A 25098-nucleotide genomic window follows, 5' to 3' on the forward strand; every position below is an offset into this window, starting at 1 on the left:
TCATATATTTCATAATTCCATTGTTTTATCATGTTGCTTAGATATTATTTATACAAAATATAGATTGTTGAGTTCCCCTTTTTTTCTCCTTTTTTCTTTTTCTTAATTCATTATTCATTAAACAAAATGCTATCTTTATACTATTTTCTCTATATCTTCCATAATACCCACTATTCATATTTATATCTTTTATTATTTTATCACACAATAACTTATCTAGACATCTGACATAATTGTTGCTTAATATATTCTTTTAGTCTGAGTCCCTTCCTTTCTCATGAATGGACACGCCTATAAACAAGATGATTGGCTAGTTTTGTTCTGCCTATTTACTCTTTATTTATCCTTTATTTATACTAATTACAATCCTCTACACACACAGACATATATTTTACAATTAATCCCTTCCTTCTCCAGCATGTTTGTTTGTTGTTTTTTTAATTCTTAGTATCTTTCATTTTTTCACGATTGATCTGGCATTTTACCACAATTTTTCGGCAAATTTGCGATTGCACTTTACGGCCTCTTTCCATATATAGCTTCACTGGAATCAAACTTCAGTTTCACTCGGGCGGTTTTTTCAGCATGTCACCTATCGGGTAAGTCTCTATTTTCATCTTTATTTGTTGTTGTGACTTTTACTTCTCTCCTCTCTTTTGTATATGCCTGCTTTTCTCTTAGTTCTGCTGTTTATCTTTTTCAAACGCTCTGCTGTTCAATTTCATCCATTATGTTTCACATTTTTTCTGCATATTCTTTATTTTGTAATATCTGTCTTTAAAGCATACAATCTGTGACATCTGCTCTGAATCCTACTTTCTTTTGTAAGCCACAAGTATTTCTATATGGTGTTTCTCTTGTTATAATAGAATAGAATATAATATTTGGTTGGGGTGCCTCTGCAAATGAGTAAATATATAGTGGTTTGGCATATATACATATATATCTCTTTATTGATTTCATAATCACTGCAGGGTTAAGGTTTTTCATAAAAAATGATGATTTTTTAACATGAGTATACCTCTCATTATCTGGGTTGTCTTCTCATTTTAATAGCATATGATCAGTAACTATCCTATGTTTGTACTGTTTTTAATTACTTTTAATTGTTGTTAATTGGCTTCCTTTCACATTCAATAGTATACGATTAGTAATTACCTAATGGTTGTATTGTTTCTAATTGCTCTCAACTGGTGTCAATTTCCTTATTTCTAATCATCATTGTTGTTTCATTGCTGTATATCATAGTGACTTATGACATTTATTTGGCTAGTGTTTTATTTGGCTAGTGCTAATATTCTAATTGTTTCTAATTGTTGTTAATTGTCTTTATTTTTAATTACCATTGTTATCATTGCTGTATATCATAGTGTTTTATGATTTTTATTTGGCTAGTGTTACATTTCATCCCAAATTATATTATTCATTTTAATTTTGACTAAGTTATATGTTTATGATGATTTTTATTGTTGATATGCCTTTTTTTATGTCCCTTGATAGCTAATCACCCAAGGCTTTTTTCTTTTGATAATTTTCTGCTTTACCAAAATTGGTATGTATCATATATTTACATTATTCAATTTGTTTTTATTGGTTCTTCTTTCTTCACTTTCCTTTTTTTATTTCCTCGGTATATTTTATGTGTTTCTCATTAGATATATATAGATTAATTAAAAATTAAATTATCCATCATATCATTTATTCTTTTTATGGAATATTTTTCCTTCTTTCTTTTCTTTTTATTTTTTAATATAATCTATTTTTTTAATTGAATAAATTGGACCATTATTGTAATTAATATATTGTTTTTTTTAAAAAAAATTTTTTAAAAAAAAATTTTTTAAATATACTGTATTTTTAAATATGTTTGTTTTAAATATTGTATTTGTACCTATTAGGACCCCTGACGAAGGTTAGTCCGAAACACGGACCGTGTTGGGTCCCTCACCTGGTAAAAGGTTTTTAACCTAAATTTACTTGTCATAATAAAGCCTGCCTGCATCGTGTACAAGGTCTGCAGTTTTTTGCTTTGTTTGTTCAACAGAGTGGAATATAAATTTTTTAAATAAACAGATAAATATAACGAACGCCAATATCAAAAGAAAGGTTCCAGAGATAACACACATACAATCATTCAATCTTAAAAAAAAAAAAGTTACTAAACCCAAATAGAATTAATATCTCAATCTATCTCTCTAGAGGACCTCAATCTGGCCTCAACCTGGTTTATTCAGTTGAGAGAAAAAGTGTGTTTTTAATAGAGTCTTGAAACAAGGAAAACATTGTTCAGCTCTGATGACATTGGGTAGAAAATTCCAAAGAGTTGGGGCCAATAAATAGAATGCTGAATGCCTCCTAAGTGAGCTTGCCTAGGATTTGAAATAACCATTCTATTCTATTCTTATGTTTATTAAAATCTTTATATACCGCCTTTACAAGATCATGTTCTTAAGACTTTAGAGATGCTGCTTGGATCGGTCTTCTAGAGAGTGTTGCAATTATAGCTGAGCCTAAGTGACAGAGTCCACTTCCAAATGGGGCTGATTCAGATGATATAGAAAATCTTGCATCTTTGGTTTCTTGGAGCCAAGGGTTGATCAATTACACAGATTCTCAAAACTTTCTCTCATCTTCTTAGGCTCTTTCCTCAAGTCTTCAGAGCCCTGGTCTCAGCTAAGCAGGGGGAATGAAATCTCTTTTGACTTGGGCTGAGAAGCATAAGACCTCTTTGTCAAGGTCTGGTTATCAGATCAAGTTTGGCTTCATGGACCCTGTGACTAGCCTTCAAGGTCAGCTAAAAGAAGCAGAATTTGAACTCACTCGTAAAGAAGGGATGAAGCCAAGCCAAGACTACTATGGATGACATCATACTGCCAAAGTCACTATGATCTTGTCTCAAATATGTATAGCAAACCTTGCAGTAATCGAAAAGGACATCTTTTTCTGGTACTAGGACAGAATTGAAGCTACTGGCCAGGAATTCAAAGAATGAAATTGTCCATCTGTCAGAAGAAACACAGACGGAAAAGAAACCCTATAAGGAAAGGATAAAGCAGCTAGGACTCTTCAGCTTGGAGAAGAGATAACTCAGGACCTATAAAATTGTGAGTGGAGTGGAAAAGATAGATTGGAATCACTTGTTTACTCCTTCCAAAAATACTAGGACTAGGGGGCATGCAATGAAGCTACTAAGTAGTAGATTTAAAACAAACCAGAGAAAATATTTCTTCACTCAACATGTAATTAAACTCTGGAATTCATTGCAGGAGAATGTGGTGAAAGCAGTTAGCTTAGCAGGGTTTAAAAAAGGTTTGACTCATTTTCTCAAACAAAAGTCCATTAGCCATTATTGAGATGGCTTGAGGAAATCCACTGCTTATTCCTAGGATAAGCAGCATAAAATCTGTTTTACTACTTGGGATCTTGATAGGTACTTGTGATCTGAGTTGGCCACCGTTGGAAACAGGATACTGGGCTTGATGGACCTTCGGTCTGTTCTAGTATGGTAATTCTTATGTTCTTAGATGCTGTCGCCCTTCCTGAGGTTTTCATAATTAAGCAACATTCATAATTTCCCCAAGAACACCCCTTTCCACAACAGCCATACATGAAATGAACTTTTTTTTTTTTGTTATGTAGGTATTACATAATGAAGATCATTTGAAAAAAAAAATATTCATGTAGCATATAGGTTATTTGACATTGCAACTCTCCTTGCTGGTAAAAGTACATGTTGATGGTTCTCTGCATTACTGTGACTGTCTAGACCTATTACTTTGCTTTGGATTCAGCTGCTCTAAGTAACCATCTAATCTAGTCTAATGGTTAAACCAGCCCTGAATAAAAACTGTTGGACAGCAAGGAAGAGATGGTGAAAATAAGAAGAACTTTTACTGCCGAAAACACAGCTAGGGAAAGCTAAAGAGCAGTTTTTGACAGAAAAGCCAGGGGTTAGGAAGAAAGAATTCTTCAGAAAAAAAGTTTGCGGGGGTGCAGGAAAATCACATCTGATGTGCACTGTGGACAAAGAATAACAGAGGAACCATTGCACTTAAGCAGAGGAAGACAGAGAAAGACACCTCCAAGGTCACTAAGGTCCTCCCAGGGAGTATCCCAACCACAACTTCTCCAAAGGCCATCATATGATGTAATACCCACCAGCGAGCCTTCTCCAGAGTAGCCCCATACTCTGGAATGCACTCCCTGAAAGGCTTCACTTAACACAAGCCTAGCTCTACTTCAGGAAGCAGGTAAAGGCTTGGCTCTTCAACCAGGTCTTTAATGGAAGAAATAACTAATTTGTAGACACGCTCACACACACACACACACAGGAGTGACACCGGCTGAACATAATACATAGCTGGACATGTTTATCCATTCCCACCATAGCTGAGAATTCTCAAGCACTATTCTGACCTCATATGCAATTTCTTTAAATTAGTTTCCTTATTTTCTTACTCCGGCTACTCTATCTTATCTATCCATATGCTCCATCTCTGCTTATACCCTATGAGGCTCATAATAAAAAAAAAATGTTCAAAAAGTAACCTAAGTCGGTACTTGGACGATCAAAAAGACAGATCGTCCAAATACCGATAATCAAAGCTGGTTTTAGATGTATCTAAAACCAGCTTAGGCCTTTACCCTGCCTCTGAATGCCTAGAGCGAAAAGAGGCATTTTTGGAGGAGGGGAAAGGGTGGGAAGTGGGCCAACCCTATACTTAGTTGTCTAGAAGCCATAACCAAAAAGGGTTGACAGGTTGCCAGACAGAACTTAAACGTTTTGACTTAGACCAAGTCAAAACAGGTATAAGTTCCAGCCCAGGCAACCTGTCCACCCCCCACCGCAACGATCACTGCAGGAGAGATGCCTAATCTCACTGCCATGATCACGATTCCCCATGCCCCCCAAACTTCCATGAACCAGGAGGAGAGATGCCCAATCTCTCCTGCCAGCACCCCAACCTCCCCCCCCCCGAAATGGCGCAAACAGGGAGGAAGGATCCCAAGCCCTCCTGCCAGCACTCCAAACCACCCCCCAAACTGGTGCAAACCGGCAGGAGGGTTCCCAAGCCTTCCTGCCAGCACCCCCACCGGAATCCATGATCACGGTAGGAGGGATCCCAAGCCCTCCTGCCGGCACCCCAACCCCCCTGAACTGGCAGGAGAGATGCCCAATATCTCCTGCCGGCACCCTAACTCACCCCCCCCCCCAAACTGCTGCGAACCGGCAAAAGGGATCCCAAGCTCTCCTGCCTGCACCCTCACTGGAACCTGCAATCAAGGCAGGAGGGATCCAAAGACCTCCTGCCAACATCCTACCCCCCTCTCCATGAATACCGGAAGGAGGGAGCCCAGGCCCTCCTGTCGAAGGCACCCCCCCTACCACCCGCAAATACTGGCAGGAGGGATCCGAAGCCTTCCTGCTGAAAGCGCATCTTCACCCCCACCCCTCTCGAATATCGGCAGGGAGGATCCCAAGCCCTCCCGCCCAACCCTCTTGCGAATCCTCCTACCACTGAACTCCCCTACCACTAACCTGGAAGTTTGCCAGATGGACGGGTCCTCTTTTTGGCCACCTGGCAGGCCCACCATCTTCGGAATGGGCCAGATAGGCCCAAATCCTTAGTTGGCCCATGTGTCTAAGGCCCTGCTCATAGGAGGGGCCTTAGGCAACTGGGCCAATTCCGGTTGGCCCAGGTGCCTAAGGCCCTTCTTATGGGCGGGCCTTAGGTGCCTGGGCCTATCAGGCCCTAGGCACCTCCCCGGTGCATCCCACAATGCACTGGAAACGGGGCAGACTTGCCATTCCGAGGATAGCCAGGCAGACAGAGAACCCGGCCGGCTGACCAACTTCCAGGTTAGTGGGAGGGGTATCCGGGGTAGGGGGGTCCAGGGTAATGGGGGGGTCAGGGTAGTGGGTGGGGACGTTCCGGGGTTCACGGGGTGGTGGTGGTGCACTTTTGACAGGAGGGTTTGTGATCCCTCCTTCCAGTATTCTCGGGGAGGGGGGTGGGGTGTCAGCAGGAGGGCTTGGAATCTCTCCTGCCATTATTGCGGGTTCCGGTCGGGGTGCTGGCAGGAGGGCTTGAGATCCCTCTTGCCGGTTCGCATCAGTTTGGGGAGGGATGGGGTGCCGGCAGGAGAGATTGGGCATCTCTCCTACCAGTCCAGGAGGGTTGGGGTGCCGGCAGGAGGGCTTGGGATCCCTCCTGCTGTGATCGCGGGTTCCGGAAGGAGGGCTTAGGATCCTCCTGCCGGTTTGCGGCAGTTCAGGGGGTAAAGCAGCAGGAGAGATTAGGCATCTCTTTTGCTGCGATTGTTGCGGGGGTGGGGGGGTCCCCAGGATTCTGTAACCGGCATTGTTTTTGACAGATGCCGGTTACAGAATCCTGCCTTTAGGCGAAGGACTGGCCTCTCCTTCGCCTAAAAGAGCTTGTTTTGGGCGTTTGGGACCTGGGCAATTTTTTGGTTGGGAATGTGTTTTAAGGTTAGATGTAGTGGTGGTCTGGGCAATTAAACTGTTGAATGTAGTAGAGGTAGGCAATTCTCAAAAAAATCCTCATTTTGGATGATTTTTTTGAGAATGGACATTTCCCAGCTGCCTACTTTCAGCATTTAGGGGCCAAACGGGGACTTAGATTTTTTTTTTTTATTATGCTCCTCCATGCAGTCTATTAAAATGTTTTTTTATCATGTATTGTGTTGACATTGTAATGTAGCATGCCATGCCATACTTTGATTTTAATTTTAATATTTTTACTGCTGTAATTGTGTATTGCTTATGTTTGACTTATTCTTGCTGTACACCACCTCGAGTAAATGCCTTCAAAAAGAAAGTACATAAATCCTATTAAAAAATTAAAAAATGAGTTCCAGGTCCAATTAATGGCAATGCAAAATCACATGACCTGCCAGTATGCCTTGAATTCAGAGAAAGCATTTTGCTGGCATGTCCAATGCTTTTCTCACACCTACCGGATTCAGCAAATGGCATCATTATCAGTGGCTGCCTACAAAATGTGTCAGTCATGCAACGGCGCTGTTTGGAGACTCACAGCTACGTGAAAGGTAGGGGCCGGAAATGTAGGCTAAGTTTTAAAGGCCTACATTTCTGGTGCCTACCTTCCACGAGAATCGCATCTAAAGAGGCGCCTAAGGGTGGCTAAGGCTACTTCCAAGGGTAACCTCGCCTACAATGGCTGTAGGCGCTTTAGGTGACTTTTTTAATTGGAACAAAGGTGCTAAACGCTAACGCGTCCACAGAATATAATGGATGCGTTAGCATTTAGCACGCGCTATTTAGCGTGTGCTAAATCGGCTAGCGTGCCTTAGTAAAAGGACCCCTATGTTAGGTGGCAGCAGGGCACCAACTGTCGCCTAACGGCACCATTTTGAGAATTTGCTCCTAAGTGTCACTGAACAGAAACAAAATTCAGGTCTCTGCAGCTATAAGCAATTCCTCTGGCAGAGGGGCCAAAAAATATGTTCTTAGTTTTGTTTGTACACACAGAAACTGATGGACTTCCATCTTCTTAATATTTCTCTGTTATAAGCCATGAAGGGTTATCATGACGTTCCAAACCCATGCTTATTCAGGTTTTTTTCTGAGTGTGGTTTGGCTATAGTTGAAAGTTAAGGCAGCCTGAATGCATGGATTGCCAGCTCTGCTGCTGGCAGCACCACACATTACATTACTAGGCTCACTTTTTTGCACTGTAGCTAGATTTCATGTGATTAGCCCATATTTTACAAAATCTAACTAGTAAATTGGGTGACCTCAAAATGTAAATAGCTTTTAGCAATTTACTAGTTAGATTTTGTAAAATGTGGGCTAATCACATGAAATCTAGCTACAGTGCAAAAAAAACCCTGGGGAACCCCACTATTTACCCTTCTCTATTGAGAATACGGATCATTTAATCAGCTAGGTGCTGAATATTTTATGGGATGCAATGATTGAATCAGGCCTCTTTCAACTGTAGGTGCCTACTTTTCTTTGTAGAATAGATTCCAGAAGGCATTTTCTTGGTGCCTAAAAATAGGAGCCTCTTTATAGGGCACAATTGAAAGTCATTTTAATACACAAAAATCTGTACTGAAACAGAAGTAATGAGCCTATTACATAAGCTCTCTAGTTATTTTAAAGCATAAACCATATATTAAAGAAGCTATTCCAGCTTACTGCTTATACTACTTTATCTATTCAAACACTTCTATTAATAACAATATATTATTTGACAACAAACAGATATAGCACACATGCACACCTCATGTTACATGACATTAAGAACCCCCAATACACTTTTCAGTATAAAATACTAGACAGAATACTTCCTAGCCCAGTCCATAAATATAACTGCTGTCACGTGAATTAATCTTTCAGCTCATAGCACAATGCTTGGCAGATCTTTATCTTTGTTTTGTTCTTCTTCCTGAGCAGATAACGCTTCGTATTCACCACATTACACTCCACTGAATTCGTTGCTGATGATGAGCAAACAGCGGAAAAGCCTGACAGAGAACTGTATTTCGCTCTCATGCGTCCTCAGGAGCTCTCAATTATACAGTTTCATCATAATATAGCAACCCAGGGTTTGTCTGTCCGGAACACCAGATGGACCATCAAGATTCACCTCTTTACACACAGGAAAAGACTGAATGTTATTTTAAAGGAGAGAAGAATAGTAATTAAATTGATTAATAGTATTATTTTTAATATGTGCAGAGCTGTCAGCATAGGGTATGCATATACAGCCCTGTCCCAAGTAGTTTGCCTGGGAGGACAAGAGGCCTGAAGTTCACACCACGAATACAGGAAGGAGGTACTTCAATCTCAGCCATTAGGTCTTAAATCAATAGTCACCATTACACTACCAGCCAATGACATCTATGCTGGGGTTACAATATGGCTCCAGAAAAAGGAGGATGGATGGATTGAGACACCTGGGTTCTCCTTCTACTGAAAGCAATGGAAGTAGGGAGGACCGATAGAAGTAAAGCCCAGATGGCTCTATTGAAACAAATAGAAGTAAAACCCGGATGTCTCAATCCGTCCTCCTTTTTCTAGAGCCATATGGTAACCCTAATCTATGCTGAAATGCTTATGGATGGCTGAAGTACCCATATTTAGAGAGATGTCTGTACCAATGAGCTCCTTTCAGTTCTACCAAATTTCATTATTTGTTAGCTTTGGCAACCTTATCCTTCATTTTAGTAGCCATAATGCTGCTGAGTGGCTGCCAAAGCAGTACAAAATTTCTAATGATCCCCCAAACCATTTGAATAGCCTTTATTCCCAGCCATGGTATTTCCTAGTCCTTTCCAAGTTGCTCTTTACTCATTTCTGAGGCTTCCTCAGCTGAGCCTGGGGTCTAGTGTCTTCTTGCTTTGTACAAGGGCAAATCAAAAATTAAAGGCAATTGTTAAATTATGCGATAACCATAACAGAGCTAGCGAAATCTAACATATGCACTCGAACATTGCCTGTTGAATAGTTTGTCCACGAACAGTGCAGTGCTCGGCCTTTAGTCTTGTGGCAGCCACGAGGTCAGAAACATGGACACTTCACTGCAAGATTGCACCATCGAAGAACAATGCCTAGTAGTGCACTTTCTTTGGGCAGAGGGAGTGAAACCTGTGGATATTCACCATCATATATTGACTCAGTATGGATATAGCACCATGAATCAACGAAAGGTTTATGAGTGGGTAAAAAGGTTTAAAGTGGGAAGAACAACTGTAACCGACAAAGACGTTCTGGTCGCCCATCAACATCGTGCTCACAAGAGCACATTGATAGGACAGATGCCTTGATTAGAGAAGACCAACAGATAACGGTGTCTCAATTGACTACAAATTTAGATATTAGCGGTGGATCTGCATTCGTCATAATGCATGATGACTTTGGAGACAGGAAAGTCTGTGTATGATGGGTTCCCAAACAGCTTACTAATCTACACAAGCAACAGCATGTGGTGGCTGTGACCTAGTTCCTGAGATGGTATGAAGATGATCTGAGTATTCTAGAAAGAATTGTCATCGGAGACAAGATATGGGTACATCACTGCGACCTGGAGAGCAAAAGACAAAGCATGATGAAGCTGTGTTCACCCTAGCCAAAAAACTTCTTCTCTGCAGGAATGCAGAAGCTAGTTGAAGGGGGACTTTGTGGAAAAGTGAAATGTTTGGCTGCTCACAGTTACTTTGATTAAAGTCATTAAATGTATTTTGCTTTTACTTTTTAATTTACCCTGGTACAACCTTAATACTGCACCAGGCAGACAAGAATTCAGACCTGGTGGTTATAAACATCCAACTTTTCTCATTCAATCTGGATGTACAACTACATGGGATACGCTTTGCTCCGACAACCTCTCTTAGAGCATACTCAGAGACTTGGAAGCATTTAAGAAATGTGTGCAGCACCTGTTCCAGCATCAAGAAGTATCTAGGCTGGATTTCTAGTTCTGTCTTGTGAGATGGACTCAGCATAAAGTTCGGGATATAATGAAAAATTCCTAGCATAAAATGTACCACTCTGTCCCACATACTTGTGGCCCAAGAATTCACAGGAATAAGCCTAAGCTCTGGATTAGCAATTTTCAGCTCCATCCCCAAGCTTCCCAACAGGTCTGATATAAAAGATAATGAAAATATGCAAATCAACCTCCCCTGCAGACCAAATGTATGCAAATATAGCTTATAAATTATTCCTTGTAAGCATCCTGAAAGTCAGGCCTGAAGTGGGTAGGAACCCTAGGAGGGATTCTGTCCTGGTTCTCATGGGTGTGAAGGATGAAATTGAAAGCAGCAGCCAGCATCTCTATCTGTAAACGGATCTGTCCCTTCCGCCTGGACACTGGCCCTTCACAGTAATCTTTCACAAGCTCACAGAGCGGCCTCTGTGTGCCGAGAAAATGATCACAATGTCTTCACTGTGTCCTGGGACTAACTTAAAAAGGGATAAAACATAACAAAAAACCAACTCGAATGAATTATTTAATTGCTGGTCAACTTCCAGTATCAGGGGCTGGCTGCCCAGTTCTGCCTGTGTGGTACTGAAACTCAAAAAGATGGAGAGTGTATTGACTGAGTCTCCCTAATCACTATGACACTGCCAGCCAATGACATCTGTGCTGAAAAACGTGGAAAGCTGAACTGAAGCGCTGACATTTCTAAAGATGTCTGTGCCAGAAATCTCCCTTCAGTTCTGCACCGCTTCGTTGCTTTTTAGCTTTCACAGTCTCATTCTTCATTTCAGCAGCCACAGGGTTCTTTTTGCATTAGTCTTGAGACTGTGGCCTGCAGCCCATCTAAGGGCAGACCCAAGCGAGATCACGGCGCAAGCAGAGAAGGTGATGTCTCCTGCACGTCATGGAAGAGGCATGCAACAGGCTGAGCTATTCTATGCTGAGGTATTCCTCCTGCCAAAAGTCAATCACAGAAAGAAGGGCCAGCTCTAGGCTAACCAGACTCTGGATGGAAATTGAAGTTGCCCCTTTCTCTGCTGTGAAAAATGTCCAAGTTATCAATGATAGGGACTCATCAGCCCCAATATAACATCTTCCATTTCACCTCTAGCATTGATCTCCCTGTCCCTCATCCTACAAATTCCTTCTCTTTCTCTTCCCATCCCTCTGGCAAGGATCAGTATTTACTAGATTTGCCCGATTCAGAGAAAAAATTTTCAATTCGATTCAATTTGCTTTCATTGACATAGCTTTTTAAGTTTTAAAGTTGAATCAATTTATATTGTAAAATTAAACAAGCCAGATTAATATGCCAGGCTCGTTAATTTTTAAACTGTATTATCAAGACAGACTCTTTATACCACTCACCTTAACTGTATCTTCCACTTGATTCTAAAGTAGTACCCCATGCAGGATAAACTGTAACCCAATTCAATGTTTGAAGAGTATCCTCATGTAATTTCATAATTTTGCAAAGTCATAACTCCTTGCTGATAAACTGTAAACTCATGTAGTGTTCAAAGAGAAGTCCTTATGTAATGTAAGGACTTTGAATGTAAACTAAAGAATGACACGGACAAATCTATCCCCGTCCCCGCAGGAACTCAATTTCCCTGTCCTGTCCCCATGAGTTTTGCCGCTGTCACTGTCCCTGTTCCTGTAAGCTCTGCTTTAATTGCACATGCCTCAAACACTTATAATTTTAAAGTGTTTGAGGCTTGTACAGATGAGGATGGAGTTTGCAGGAACGGGGCAGGGACAGGAAAAGAACTCACGGGGACGGGATGGGAAAGTGAGTTCCCGCAGGGACAGGGAAAAATTTGTCCCCATGTCATTCTCTAATGTAAACTGTAATCTGTTCTGAGCTCTTTGGGGAGGTTGGGATATAAAACCAAATAAATAATATAGATCGATCCTGCACAGTCAATGCTAATAGAAAACCATGTCCTTTTCATACACACAGAACACAAATATACCCTTGCCCGGTATTAAATATGTAATCACAAACTAATAATAGAAATATGTAGACAAAAGTTAAACTAAACAGCCAAGAAGACAGACTCTGCATACAATGCAACACCACAGAAACAGTAACACATGACCCTTAATATTGTGCAAAAGATAGCAGATGTAAATTTGAAAAAACAACAACTGACAAATAACAATTACCAGTTTACAAATTAACAAACAGAAATAAAACAATAATGGAAATTAAGAATATACTATTTTATTGGACTAATCCATTTTTGAATTAGTTTTCAGAGGCCAAAACCTCATTCTTCAGGTCAGTACAGTATACTGCTGTTACAGTATCCTGTCCTGACCTGGTTAGTATAAAATCTATTAAAATTAGCCTAATAAAAAGATTACTTCATTTCCATTTTCTTTTAACAACATTTATCAATAAAGCTACAATAAAGCAACACACACAAATCTTTTTTCTACCTTTTGTCATTTTTGCTTTAATCATTCTCTTCACTCTCTTCTTTCTATCCAGTGTTTGTCCTCTCTCTCTGTTCCATGGATCTGCCCTCTCTCTCTCTCTGCCCTTTCCATTCACTATGTCCCCATCCCTCCCCCTTTGGCCCTGCTTCTCTTTCTATCCAGCTTCCCCCCCCCCTCTGTTCCCTTTCTCCTTCTACACCCCTCATCCCAGAGCAAGTATCTCTCTCTTTTTGTCTCTCCATTTCTGAATATGGCATCTTTCTGACTCTGCTCTCCTCATTTCTCTCTCTCTCTCTGTCCCCCACTTCTGCTCTTCCAGCTCTCTTGTCTCAGTATCTCTCTCTCTTTTCCTCACTCCATGACTTCAGCCTCTCCCACTCTTCCCCACTGCCTTATCTAATCTCTCTCTTGTCTCCAGGCCATCTACTTCCCTGCCTGCCCTGTAGTAAAATAGTAACTGGAGAGTCTTAAATAGTTTTCAATATTATTATTTCATGCAGACCTCAGTGGTACCATCTGTATGCTACTAAACTTTACAGATCATACAGAACACCGGCACCCCTAATCGTCAAATCAGGAATCGGGCAGCTATAGTATTTACCATTCACTGATTCTCCCCCATTTTTCCTCTAACTGAAGAGCTGAATAGTTTCCCTCTCTCCCTTCCCCTCCCCTTATGTCCTTTCTGCACTCCCCTCCTCTGTCCAATAATACATTTGGCTTTCTCTACCTTTCTGCCTCATGCCACTTTCTCCCCTCTGTGCCTACTTCCCTCACAATACCAATATTTCCTTTTATGACAGGTCTCTTCTACTAGAGACCAACCAACTGAAACCAAATGGGCAGCAACAAATTTGCTACACTAAACTGAAATCAATCAGGTCCCTCCCCTTGAGGCCAGAGAGCGCTTCCCTTATCACTCCTGGCCTACCTTACACCTTGATGGTTTAGTGGCCTAACTGGGACTGGAGTGATCCCCAGCCGCTCCTTCACTGCTGCCTCCATCATCAAACTGGCAGCCATTTTAAACTGGAGCAAAAATTGGTGGACTAATTCAGTCTATGCTGGCTCCAATCTCAAAATGGCTGCTGCGACTTTCAGTGATAAATTCTGAGAGTGCCGCTGAAGATCTCAGCAACCTTCTAACTGCAAAAACAACAAATGCAGGAGAGACTGGAGATCACTCCTGCCTCAGTTAGGCCACTAGACCATCAAAGCTTCTAAAGTAGGCCCAGGGAGGACCTAGGAGTGATGAGAACACAGGATGAGGGAAGTTTCAGTTCCAGTTGAAATATACCAGTATTTTTTGGCCAAAACTGAAACATGGCCACACTGGAATTTTGGGAAATTTGATCGACCTCTAGCGGGTGCTAACATTTACGTGCCTGGTATGGATGTAAATGTATAGAATACCAATATATACATGTACTAGTCTTTAAGCCCGTTACATTAACGGGTGGTAGAATAGATGTGTCTGTCTATCTTTCTCTCTCTCTCTCTCCTTGGCTGCTTTCTGTCTGCCTTTTTTTCTGTCTCTTTTTCCTCCGCTGTCCACCACCACCCCTTGCCAGTTCCCCTGTCCAGCAGTAGCCCTTCTCCCTCAGTACCTCTTCCGTGCTCCCCCTGTCCCTCTTCCCTGCTCCCCCGTCCATCAGCACCTCTTCCCTGCTCCCCCTGTCCCTCTTCCCTGCTCCCCCGTCCATCAGCACCTCTTCCCTGCTCCCCCTGTCCCTCTTCCCTGCTCCCCCGTCCATCAGCACCTCTTCCGTGCTCCCCCTGTCCCTCTTCCCTGCTCCCCGGACCATCAGCACCTCTTCTGTGCTCCCCCTTTCCCTCTTCCCTGCTCCCCAGTCCATCAGCACCTCTTTTGTGCTCCCCCCTGTCCCTCTTCCCTGCTCCCCGGTCCATCAGTACCTCTTCTGTGCTCCCCCTGTCCCTCTTCTCTGCTCCCCAGTCCATCAGCACCTCTTTTGTGCTCCCCCTGTCCCTCTTCCCTGCTCCCAGGTCCATCAGCACCTCTTCTGTGCTCCCACTGTTCCTCTTCCCTGCTCCCCGGTCCATCAGCACCTCTTCTGTGCTCCCCCTGTCCCTCTTCCCTGCTCCTCGGTCCATCAGCACCTCTTCTGTGCTCCCCGTCCCTCTTCCCTGCTCCCCAGTCCATCAGCACCTCTTTTGTGCTCCCCCTGTCCCTCTTCCCTGCTCCCCGTCCATCAGCACCTCTTTTGTGCCTCCCCTGTCCCTCTTCCCTGCTCCCCGGCCCATCAGCATCCCTTACCTGCTCCCCCTGTCCCTCTTCCCTGCTCCCCCGTCCATCAGCACCTCTTCTGTGCTCCCCCTGTCCCTCTTCCCTGCTCCCCAGTCCATCAGCACCTCTTTCGTGCTCCCCCTGTCCCTCTTTCCTGCTCCACGGTCCATCAGCACCTCTTCTGTGCTCCCCCTGTCCCTCTTCCCTGCTCCCCAGTCCATCAGCACCTCTTTTGTGCTCCCCCTGTCCCTCTTCCCTGCTCCCCGGTCTATCAGCACCTCTTCTGTGCTCCCCCTGTCCCTCTTCCCTGCTCCCCAGTCCATCAGCACCTCTTTTGTGCTCCCCCTGTCCCTCTTTCCTGCTCCTCCGTCCATCAGCACCTCTTTTGTGCCTCCCCTGTCCCTCTTCCCTGCTCCCCGGCCCATCAGCACCCTTTACCTGCTCCCCCTGTCCCTCTTCCCTGCTCCCCCGTCCATCAGCACCTCTTTTGTGCTCCCCCTGTCCCTCTTCCCTGATCCATCGTCCATCAGCACCTCTTTTGTGCCCCCCCTTGTCCCTCTTCCCTTCCCCCTGGTCCATCAGCACCTTTTCCGTGCTCCCCCTGTCCCTCTTCCCTACTCCCCGGTCCATCAGCACCTCTTTCATGCTCTCCCTGTCCCTCTTTCCTGTTCCCTGGCCCATCAGCACCCCTTACCTGCTCCCCCTGTCCAGCATGTTCATTTGCAGCCTGGAGAGGATAGCGGCCAGCTGTAGTGAACCGCGCAGGCCACTATGCACCTCAGTAGCAAGTCCCCTCTGACGCGATCGCGCACGTCAGAGGAAACGTGCTACTGAGGTGCTTAGCGGCCTGCGAAGTTTGCTACAGGCGGCCACTATCCTCACCAGGCTCCTTTGAAGAGCGGCGTCGGCAGCGGTACTGGGCAGTTTGACAGCAGTGGCGGCCACTGCGTCCGGCCATCAGGTGGCGATGATGCGGCTCTGGTGCCGCTGCGCTTCCTTCAGCAGCAGCGGTTGGTGAGTGAGGGCGGGAGGAGGGGAGTGGCCAGAGTGTTCCCTGTCGCTGGATTCTAAAATGGAACACGGCCACGGATCACACACCACGGCGGCAGGGAACATGAAACCCTAAGTGCGTATTCACGCTTAGGGTTTTATTATATAGGATATGTGTGCATGCCTTATGCAAAATATTAAGATGCACCTCATGTTGCTCACATTAGGAAAGGCTCCAGCACTCTCCACAATGCACAAGGCCAACTCATCTGCAGTGACCTCCTGCCCCAGCTATAAGCCCCAATCCTCCGCCATCAAGTCCAAAAATCGTGCAGGCTTCCAGGACTTCCCAATCTTGTACCAGCTTGAAAGCATGTTAAATTCGGACCAGACAGAGAGGAAAACCTGGTCCAAGGAGGAAAACGTGGGCAGTATGTTGCCAGGGGAGCACAGCAAGGAACAGTAACTGCGAAGCTGGAGGTAATCAAGCACAGACCCCTCAGACCAACCCCAATACTCCCAACAGGACCGGAAAGAGGGAACCATCCCAGAGCCCAACTCAGCAACCTGACCAACAAATCGGCAGCCCAACCGACGAGCTCGCAGGAAAAATACATCTTTCATGGTAGCAGGGAAGTCAGGATTGCCCATGAATTCCCAAAAAAGCGATGGGCCCACTGAGCCCCCCAGGGAAGATCGCCACCAGCAGCACGCAGATCACAAGGGTCGCAGCAGAGAAGCACAAAACCCGGCTCCCGTCCGCAAAACATTAAAGACTGAGACTGGAGCAGCCAGCAAATGCCAAAACACTACCGGAGCAAACGTAGAGGCTCCAGAGTACACCTCATGCACCCAGCATAGTAGAGCAGCCATGTTGTAAAGATGCAAGTCAGGGAAATTGGCTCAATCCCGATCATGATCTCTGACCAGCTTATGATACTCTATTCTCACCCACTGGGAGCGCCAAATAAAAGAAGAAGCAATACCCTTATAAACCTTCACATCAGACTGTTTAACCCATAAAGGTTCCATTTGAAGGAGGTATAGCATCTTAGGTAAAAGGACCATTTTAACAAGGGCTATATGTCCAATAAAAGAGATCGGGAAGACCATCCACCTCCGACAGAGTGCCCAATAGTATCCAGCCTATCCAGCACATTCCTCTGATAAACCACCTTGAGGTCACCATGCAGGTAAATCCCCAGATATTTGAGGATACCCTTGGACAACTGTAGTGGAAAAGTGGAATCCCTCCGCAAGGTACACTGTGGGGTGACCACCAACATGTCTGACTTATCGAAGTTAATCCGCACACCAGCAAGTGCACCAAACCAATGAATAAGCTCCACCAACTGGGGAACCTCCTGCACCGCGTCACCCAAAAAGATGAGCATATCTTCAGCAAATAAGTTAATTTTAAATTCATGAGGCCCCAGCCGTATACCTCGCAAGGGCTGCTGTTGTCAATTTTAGTAGACAATGGTTCCAAGGCCAGAACAAAAAGCATGGGGGAGAGGGGGCAGCCTTGTCACGTATCTCTAGCCAATGTGAATGAAGAGGTAAGCTCACCATGTACTGGAGAATGATAAGTGAAATTGGATTCATCAGGAAGGAGGGTATGCCACAGGTCCACAAGGCCTAGTTGATTTGCAACAAAATTCACCACTTTGTGTTCACTCCCTTTCAGCCTAGGCTTGGGAGGCTTACAATTTATAAGGGGGTTAGCAGTAAGATTAAAGTCCCCACCTAAGACTAATTGATACTCTGAAAAAGGAGTGAGAGCAGCCACTAATACAAAAAAGAATCTATGAGAGTATATGTTAGGGGCATAGATGGAACAAAAAACATATTTTTCCCCACAAAATCCCCTGCCCAAATCACATAGCATCCTGAACCAGTTTGTGTAACATGCAGGTATGTTTCTTGTGAAAGAGTATGGCAATACCCCATTGCCTATTATTGTAGGAGGCATAACCCAGCTCTCCCACCCAATCTCTCTGCAGTTTGGCATGCACAGAAACATTAAGATGGGTCTCCTGCATGAGCAGGACATCAACTTTCAGTTTCCTACAGTATTGGAGCACCTTGCTGTGCTTAACTGGAGAGTGCAAACCATCCACATTAAAGCTAGCAACCTTGATATTACTCATTAGGAAAGCAGGCAGTGAATATGAACTCATAGTGGAACAGTCTGTATGAGGCAACTGTGTCAGCCTCCCAGCCGAGCCAACACAGTACCTACTCATGCTTCAGAACAGGACTATGAAGAATCCCAGGACCCAGCCCTCCTCCACACTTGAACTCCCCCAGAACCCCCAGACACGCACCCCCATCCCTCACAAGCACCCTCCTTCCCCCCAGCCACCCCCCTCTTCCCCAGCCACCCCCCAGCTAACCCACACCCATACATTCAGCCACAACCCCAGACTATCCATCTCCCAGAAAGAACACAAAGACCCTCACACTCCACTCCTCAACCTCCTCCCTCCAACAAACCCCCATCCAAAAGAAACAACATCATAAACCAGTTCACAACCTGTGATCAAAAAAACAAGTGAAAAGGGTGTAAAGACACCGGGACATGAATATCCAAAGTATATTTCGGCCAAAAATGCCATCACACGTGCTATCCACCACAAGGCCAACAAGGCCACTTATAGAAAAAGGAGAGAACACACCAGCACCTCAAAACAGCACAGTCACAAAACTCTGCACAGCCTTCCCCAGTTCAAGAGATCCCACCAGAGAACTACAGTGAGTTTCCAGGACAGTCACTATAAAGAACCCGCACATTCACAAATGGATAATCCTGCAGAGAGTGAGAAAGGTGCCCTGCAGACACAGAGGCCAAAGTTTCCTTAATCCCTTAAAAAACCCCAGACGTTAGGTCCTCCGAAGCTCCATTACTTTGCCAGCAGAGCATCAATGAAGCGCTTCAGCTCCTCCACTTTGGACAAAATAAGAGTCCGATTCACGTAGGTCAAGTGCATCTTAGCTGGATAAAGGAAGGCAAACTTAATACCTCTGGTGACCAGCTGTGAGCAGTAACATAGTAACATAATAGATGACAACAGAGAAAGACTCGAATGGTCCATCTAGTCCGCCCAACCTGATTCAATCTAAAAATTTGTTGGGGGGGGTTCTTCTTCTCCTTAGCTATTTCTGGGCACGAATCTAAAGCTCTGCCCGGTACTGTTCTTAGGTTCTAACTACTGAAGTCTCTGTCAAAGCTCACTCCAGTCCATCTACACCCTCCCAGCCACTGAAGCCCTCCCCAGCCCATCCTCTCCTCAAACGGCCATATACAGACACAGACTGTGCAAGTCTGCCCAGTACTGGCCTTAGTTCTTCAATATTTACTATTATTTTCTGATTCTAGATCCTCTGTGTTCATCCCACGCTTTTTTGAACTCCGTCACCGTTTTCCTCTCCACCACCTCTCTCACATTCCAGGCATCCACCACCCTCTCCGTAAAGAAGAATTTCTTTATATTGCTCTTGAATCTCCCACCCCTCAAATTATGTCCTCTGGTTTTACCATTTTCCTTTCTCTGGAAAAGTTTTTGTTCTACGTTAATACCTTTCAAGTATTTGAACGTCTGAATCATATCTCCTGTAATATAAGACAAAGAAACACACTACAGGCAAACAGAAAACAAAATCACTCACCAAATACTTGTTTAGTTGAGCCTGTCTCAAAATGATGGAAAGTAAATTCCATGGAACTGGCCCTGGTTCTGTAATTATTGCACCTATGGCCTTGCGCTCACAAGTTCATATATGCAACAGAGTAAATCCCAGAACAGCTCTTTCGGCCTCTTTGTGAGGGATGTAGGACGGAAGCTGAGAATTATAGTCTGGTGAGTCTCACATCGATAGTGAGTAAACTTATGGAAACATTAATCAAACACCAATTGGATACGATCCTGAACGAGGAGAATCTACGAGATCCCCATCAACATGGTTTTACGAAGGGAAGGTCCTGCCAATCAAATCTGAACAGCTTCTTTGACTGGGTAACAAGAAAGCTGGATATAGGGGAGTCCCTGGACGTCGTGTACTTGGACTTCAGCAAAGTGTTTGATAGCGTCCCACACCACAGGTTATTGAGCAAGATGGGTTCGATGGGACTGGGTGAAATATTAACTGCATGGGTTAGGGACTGGCTTAGAGATAGACTTCAGAGGGTAGTGGTAAACGATACCCTCTCCGATACGATGGTCTCATGTCTCAAGGATCTCCCGTATGAGGAACGACTGGGTAAGTTGCAGCTGTACTCACTCGAGGAACGCAGAGAGAGGAGAGACATGATCGAGACGTTCAAATATGTCACAGGCCGTATCGAGGTGGAAGAGGATCTCTTTTTCCTTAAAGGACACACAGCAACAAGAGGGCATCCGTTGAAAATCAGTGGTGGGAAATTTCATGGCGACACCAGAAAATATTTCTTCACCGAAAGGGTGGTTGATCGCTGGAATAATCTTCCACAACAGGTAATTGAGGCCAGTAGCGTGCAAGATTTTAAGAAAAGATGGGATTGGCATGTGGGATCTCTTCATGGAGGTAGTTAGGGGGTGGGCCATTAGTGTAGGCAGACTAGATGGGCCGTGGCCCTTTTCTGCCGTCATGTTCTATGTTTCTATGAATCTACAGTATCTAAGACAGTGTCCCAAAGGAATTCTGCAGTATGGTAAGCACTCACTGATTTAAGCACTTCTAGAAGTGCTTAGTAGAAAAATCTTGAAATATCATGATCTTAGCGCCCTCATATTCCAAATGGCTGGATATTTTTAACAGGTCAAGAAGGCAAGCCTTGATTGCGTAGTTATGGAATCTGGCCAATACGGGTCTCGGGTGGCCGTTGCTCTCACCACTGTGACATTGCCCCATGCGGTGTACACGTTCTACCACCATAGGACTCACTTGTTCAGGCAGGCCCAGCTCTTTCGGCAGCCACCGTTGCCTCAGCTGTAAAAGCTCCAGATCTTGAATGCCCTCCGGTATCCCAATGAGCCGTAGATTTTTCCATCAGGCCCTGTTTTCCTGGTCCTCGACCTTTTCCATGAGTTGGCAGACTCAAGTTTCCAGGGAGGCAATCCGGCCATCCGCCGCCACAGTGCAATCTTCCTGGGCTGACAGGTGTTCTTCGACGTGCTGGATTTGCGCAGTGTGTCTTGCCAAAGCACCTATTAGTTCATCCATGGAGGCATGCAATTTAGCAAGTTTGTCATCTAATAATTGGGAAAGATGCCTTATGGACACTTGTAGTACCTCATCGGAAGAACGGTCCAGAGGCATCTCCGTTTCATCCCCACCAACTTGCTTGTATGGGCCACGCTGCTTTTAAGCATTCTGAGAGCTTTTATTGGCATCCCTTGCGCCACCAGAAAATAAAGCCTCTCCTGTAGTCAAATCGGTGCTGCACAGCGCAAGCGATCTCCGGTGTCACAAAAATTATAATTCACAGGCTATGAACCAAAATAAAAGGGTTTCATTGGGGAGTAGGAGCAGAGCTCTGTGTTCAGACGTCCACTCAGAAAATAGCCATCACGTGACCCCCCCCCACTCTATTCTAATCTAATCCTTCGTTTTATATACCACATCACCCCTGCAAAAGAGGGCTCGACGTGGTTTACATTAAGACTTTGCACAGTATATTAATTAAAAAACAAACAAACCCTAATCCGAAATGGCAGAAAACAAGAAAGTCTTTAATCTTCTTTGAAAGATTTGATAGGTAGTGCATGACCACAGACTGATGGGTAATTAATTCCATCCTCTATAATAAAACCCTTACCTGCGCATGCGCAATTGAAATGGCGTGATCCCTGCCACCGTGATGTGTGCCTCCGTGCCGAATTCGATTTGAGATGTGTGGGGGCGGCTTGATGCGTGTGGGGCAGAAGGGGAGTGCGATTGTTTCGTTCGGCGGTTTCCGCATGCACGGTAGAGCATGCGGCGGTTTAAACATTGCCTTTCTTCCACGACACTGCGACCCCGAAACCACTGCAGACCACCATGAAAACCAGGTAAAGGTTAAATGAAAGGAGAAGGGCTACTGCTGGACAGGGGGAGCAGGCAAGGGGTGGTGGTGGACAGAGAGACAGAAAGAAAGACAGACAGACAACGGCCAAGGAGAGAGAGAGAGAAAGAAAGAAAGAAAGACAGACACATACATCTATTCTAGCACCCGTTAATGTAACGGGCTTAAAGACTAGTAAAGCAATAAATAGAAAAGAGCAAAAACGGAAGACTTGACTTCATGACTGAACACATACACAAATAGTCTCACGCTCTGTCCTAGTGTGTATTTGGAGATGGGGGTATATGTGGGCACTCTCTGAGTGGGACTCACACTGATGCATGTAACGTATAGAATACTATAACTTATACACATCTTCAGCAACTAAGCACCCACATTTATACTAGCTCTATGGCTGAGGTAAGCACTTATGTCCAAAAATATATGCACATATATACCTGGTACACTGAATGACAAATATTATACATCACTGCTATTATAGGTCACTCTTCTACCTGCTGTGGAAACGAAGGTCTGGAATGAGAGAACCTTTTCATCTGATGCTTTAGGCTAGAAGCTCCACCAAACAAGGTCACAACACTAACATTTATTCAGGACTCAGCCATAAACACTGAGCACAGAGTAGGTCTTGTGCCAGTTCTCACAATGTCAGAAGGGAGAACAGGATGGAATAAGAAGCACCCTTAGCAGGGATCCCTACCTCGTGTGTTGGTGGCCATGTCAGCAACTCTCTGAAAGGCATCCAGGAAGGCTACCGCAGCTAGCACGGTGGTCCTGATGAAGTAAGAGAAGAAAGAAAGGGTATGAGTACAGGTGTAGGATAAAGATGTACCCAACAGAAGTCACAAAGCAAAACGAAACAGTCATTCAATATGATAGGATCCACTAGGTCCCTCTGGAGCTTCCCTATGGCTTGGTGAATTTAGTACCATAGGAGGGGCCTTAGGCGCCTGGGCCAATCAGGCCTTAGGCCCCTCCCCAGTGCATCCTACAACGCACCAGGAAGGGGCAGGCCCACCTCATTTTGACAGAGGTGGGCCTGCCAGCTGGACGGTAGGAAGACCTGTCCGTCTGTCCAATTTTTAAGGTTAGTGGAGGGGGAGCCAGGGGGTCTTCGCGTGTGTGTGAGTCTTCCAGCAGGAGGGATTGGGCACCCTCCTACTGGCAAACTTTGGGGGGGTCATCCAGCAGGAGGGTTTGGGCACCCTCCTGCCGGTGAATTTCGGGGGGGTGGAGAGGTCTTCCAGCAGGAGGGGTTGGACACCCTCCTGCTGGCGATCATCGGGGGCTGTCTTCCAGGTTTTCCAGGCAGGAGGGATTGGGCATCCCTCCTGCCTTGTTCGTTCGGGGGAGGGAGACTGGCGGCTGCAGCTGTGGCCGCTATATTTATCACAGCAGGAAGATTCCTTGCCGCGATAAGTGTAGCGGCCGCATCTGCAATAACCCAGTTCTTTAACCAGTGTCTGTAACATGGACGTTGGTCACAGAATTGGGTTTATTTTAGGCGTCCTTAGACCCGATTCTGTATAGAGCTCTTGTTAGCTTCTGAGACGGGCGTCCTATACAGAATCCCGGCTTAAGTGCCTACTTTGCTCTTTTAGCATTTGGATACCCTGTCTGTTATTGTCTGCTTTACCCTTAGACTTTCCGGAGTGTCGTTGTGAGTAGTGTTGTTGTTTCTCACACACTTACCTGAGCTGGGAGTGCAGTTTTGTAGCCTTGGAACTGAAATCTTCCCATATAGGGTACGAGCTCTGAAAGAAAACAAAAAAAATATGTATAAAGGTAAAAAATAGGGAAAAGAAAGATTTGCATACAGCAACCAGAACAAACAAAACATATACTGTGTAAAAATCAGTAATATAAGACTGCAATATATGAAGAATACGAAGACCCTCATGTAAGAAAAGGAAAAAAGTTGGAGAGATCCTTTTATGGGATGAGACTCAGCATGAGGACCCACATTTTTGCAGGACTAGGACACTTTATGCTTTTTGTTTACTCACAATCCATGATGTAGCTGCCTAGTGAAATGCTGATCAACGTCGGTGCTTTATGATCACCCTCTCCAGGGAGGGGAGAACGAGAGGGCACTCTCTGGGGTTGGAAGGGGATGGATTCCGTACAGGCGTGAGGAGGTTCTTTTTCGCCCAGGGAGTGGTGGAGGACTGGAGCGCTGTTCCGGAGGCTGTCTTGGGGGAAAACACCCTCCAGGGATTTAGGACAAAGTTGGACAGGTTGCTGCTGTGCTGGAGCATGCGCAGGTAGGGCTAGACTCAGTTAGGGCTCAGGTCTTTGACCTGGGGGCTTCCGCGGGAGCGGACTGCTGGTCTCAATGGGCCGCTGGTCTGACCCAGCAGCAGCAATTCTTATGTTCTTACAAGAGAGTATATCACAATGTGAAAATATAGCATTAAATATATCATAAAACATGTTTATAAATAGCCTACAAACATCACTAAGGATGCTAAACAAAATCTAGCAACCCAAGAGTTACTCTTTATCCTATTCAAAAGCCTACAAACCAATTATCTCACAAAAAGACAAACCCTGACCTCTTTTTTTATGTGGAAAGTAGGAGCTTAACAGTTGGACTCCACATGTGGCAAACTTCGCATGAAGCAATAAAGTGGCAAGAGTGAGTGATGTATGAGGGGAGGGAGGGTGTGTGAGCAGTAGGCAAGGTGCCACACCGATATTATCTAAATGTTTTCAGTAGGATGTTGTGCAGGAGGCACTAACAGAGTTAAGCAAGAGTCAATGGGTAGGGGGTATATGGTGGCAAATAGGGGGTTCTTCAAAAAGTCTCTGCACTTTCATATTTTCAAGGGAAATGGTTGTGGCGAGAGAAGTAGTAAGAGGGCGTGTCGCAGAACATCGTGCAATTAGTCAGTCAGACAAGC

At 44.7% G+C, this 25098-nt stretch overlaps 1 protein-coding gene across 7 annotated transcripts in view; it reads right to left on the minus strand.

Annotated features, from left to right (window-relative positions):
* Window positions 1-25098, minus strand: part of MTSS2 (MTSS I-BAR domain containing 2) — a 296388-nt gene that overhangs the window by 197929 nt on the left and 73361 nt on the right. For all 7 annotated transcript variants that reach the window (XM_033941223.1, XM_033941221.1, XM_033941218.1 and 4 more), the window contains exons 2-3: window positions 23888-23949; window positions 22896-22969 (exon numbers count right to left, since the gene is read on the minus strand). In XM_033941223.1, coding sequence (XP_033797114.1) covers window positions 22896-22969; window positions 23888-23949 — 136 coding nt within the window. The remainder of the gene's footprint in view (window positions 1-22895; window positions 22970-23887; window positions 23950-25098) is intronic.

Source organism: Geotrypetes seraphini, chromosome 4, assembly GCF_902459505.1.
Source record: "Geotrypetes seraphini chromosome 4, aGeoSer1.1, whole genome shotgun sequence".
NCBI lineage: Eukaryota > Metazoa > Chordata > Amphibia > Gymnophiona > Dermophiidae > Geotrypetes > Geotrypetes seraphini.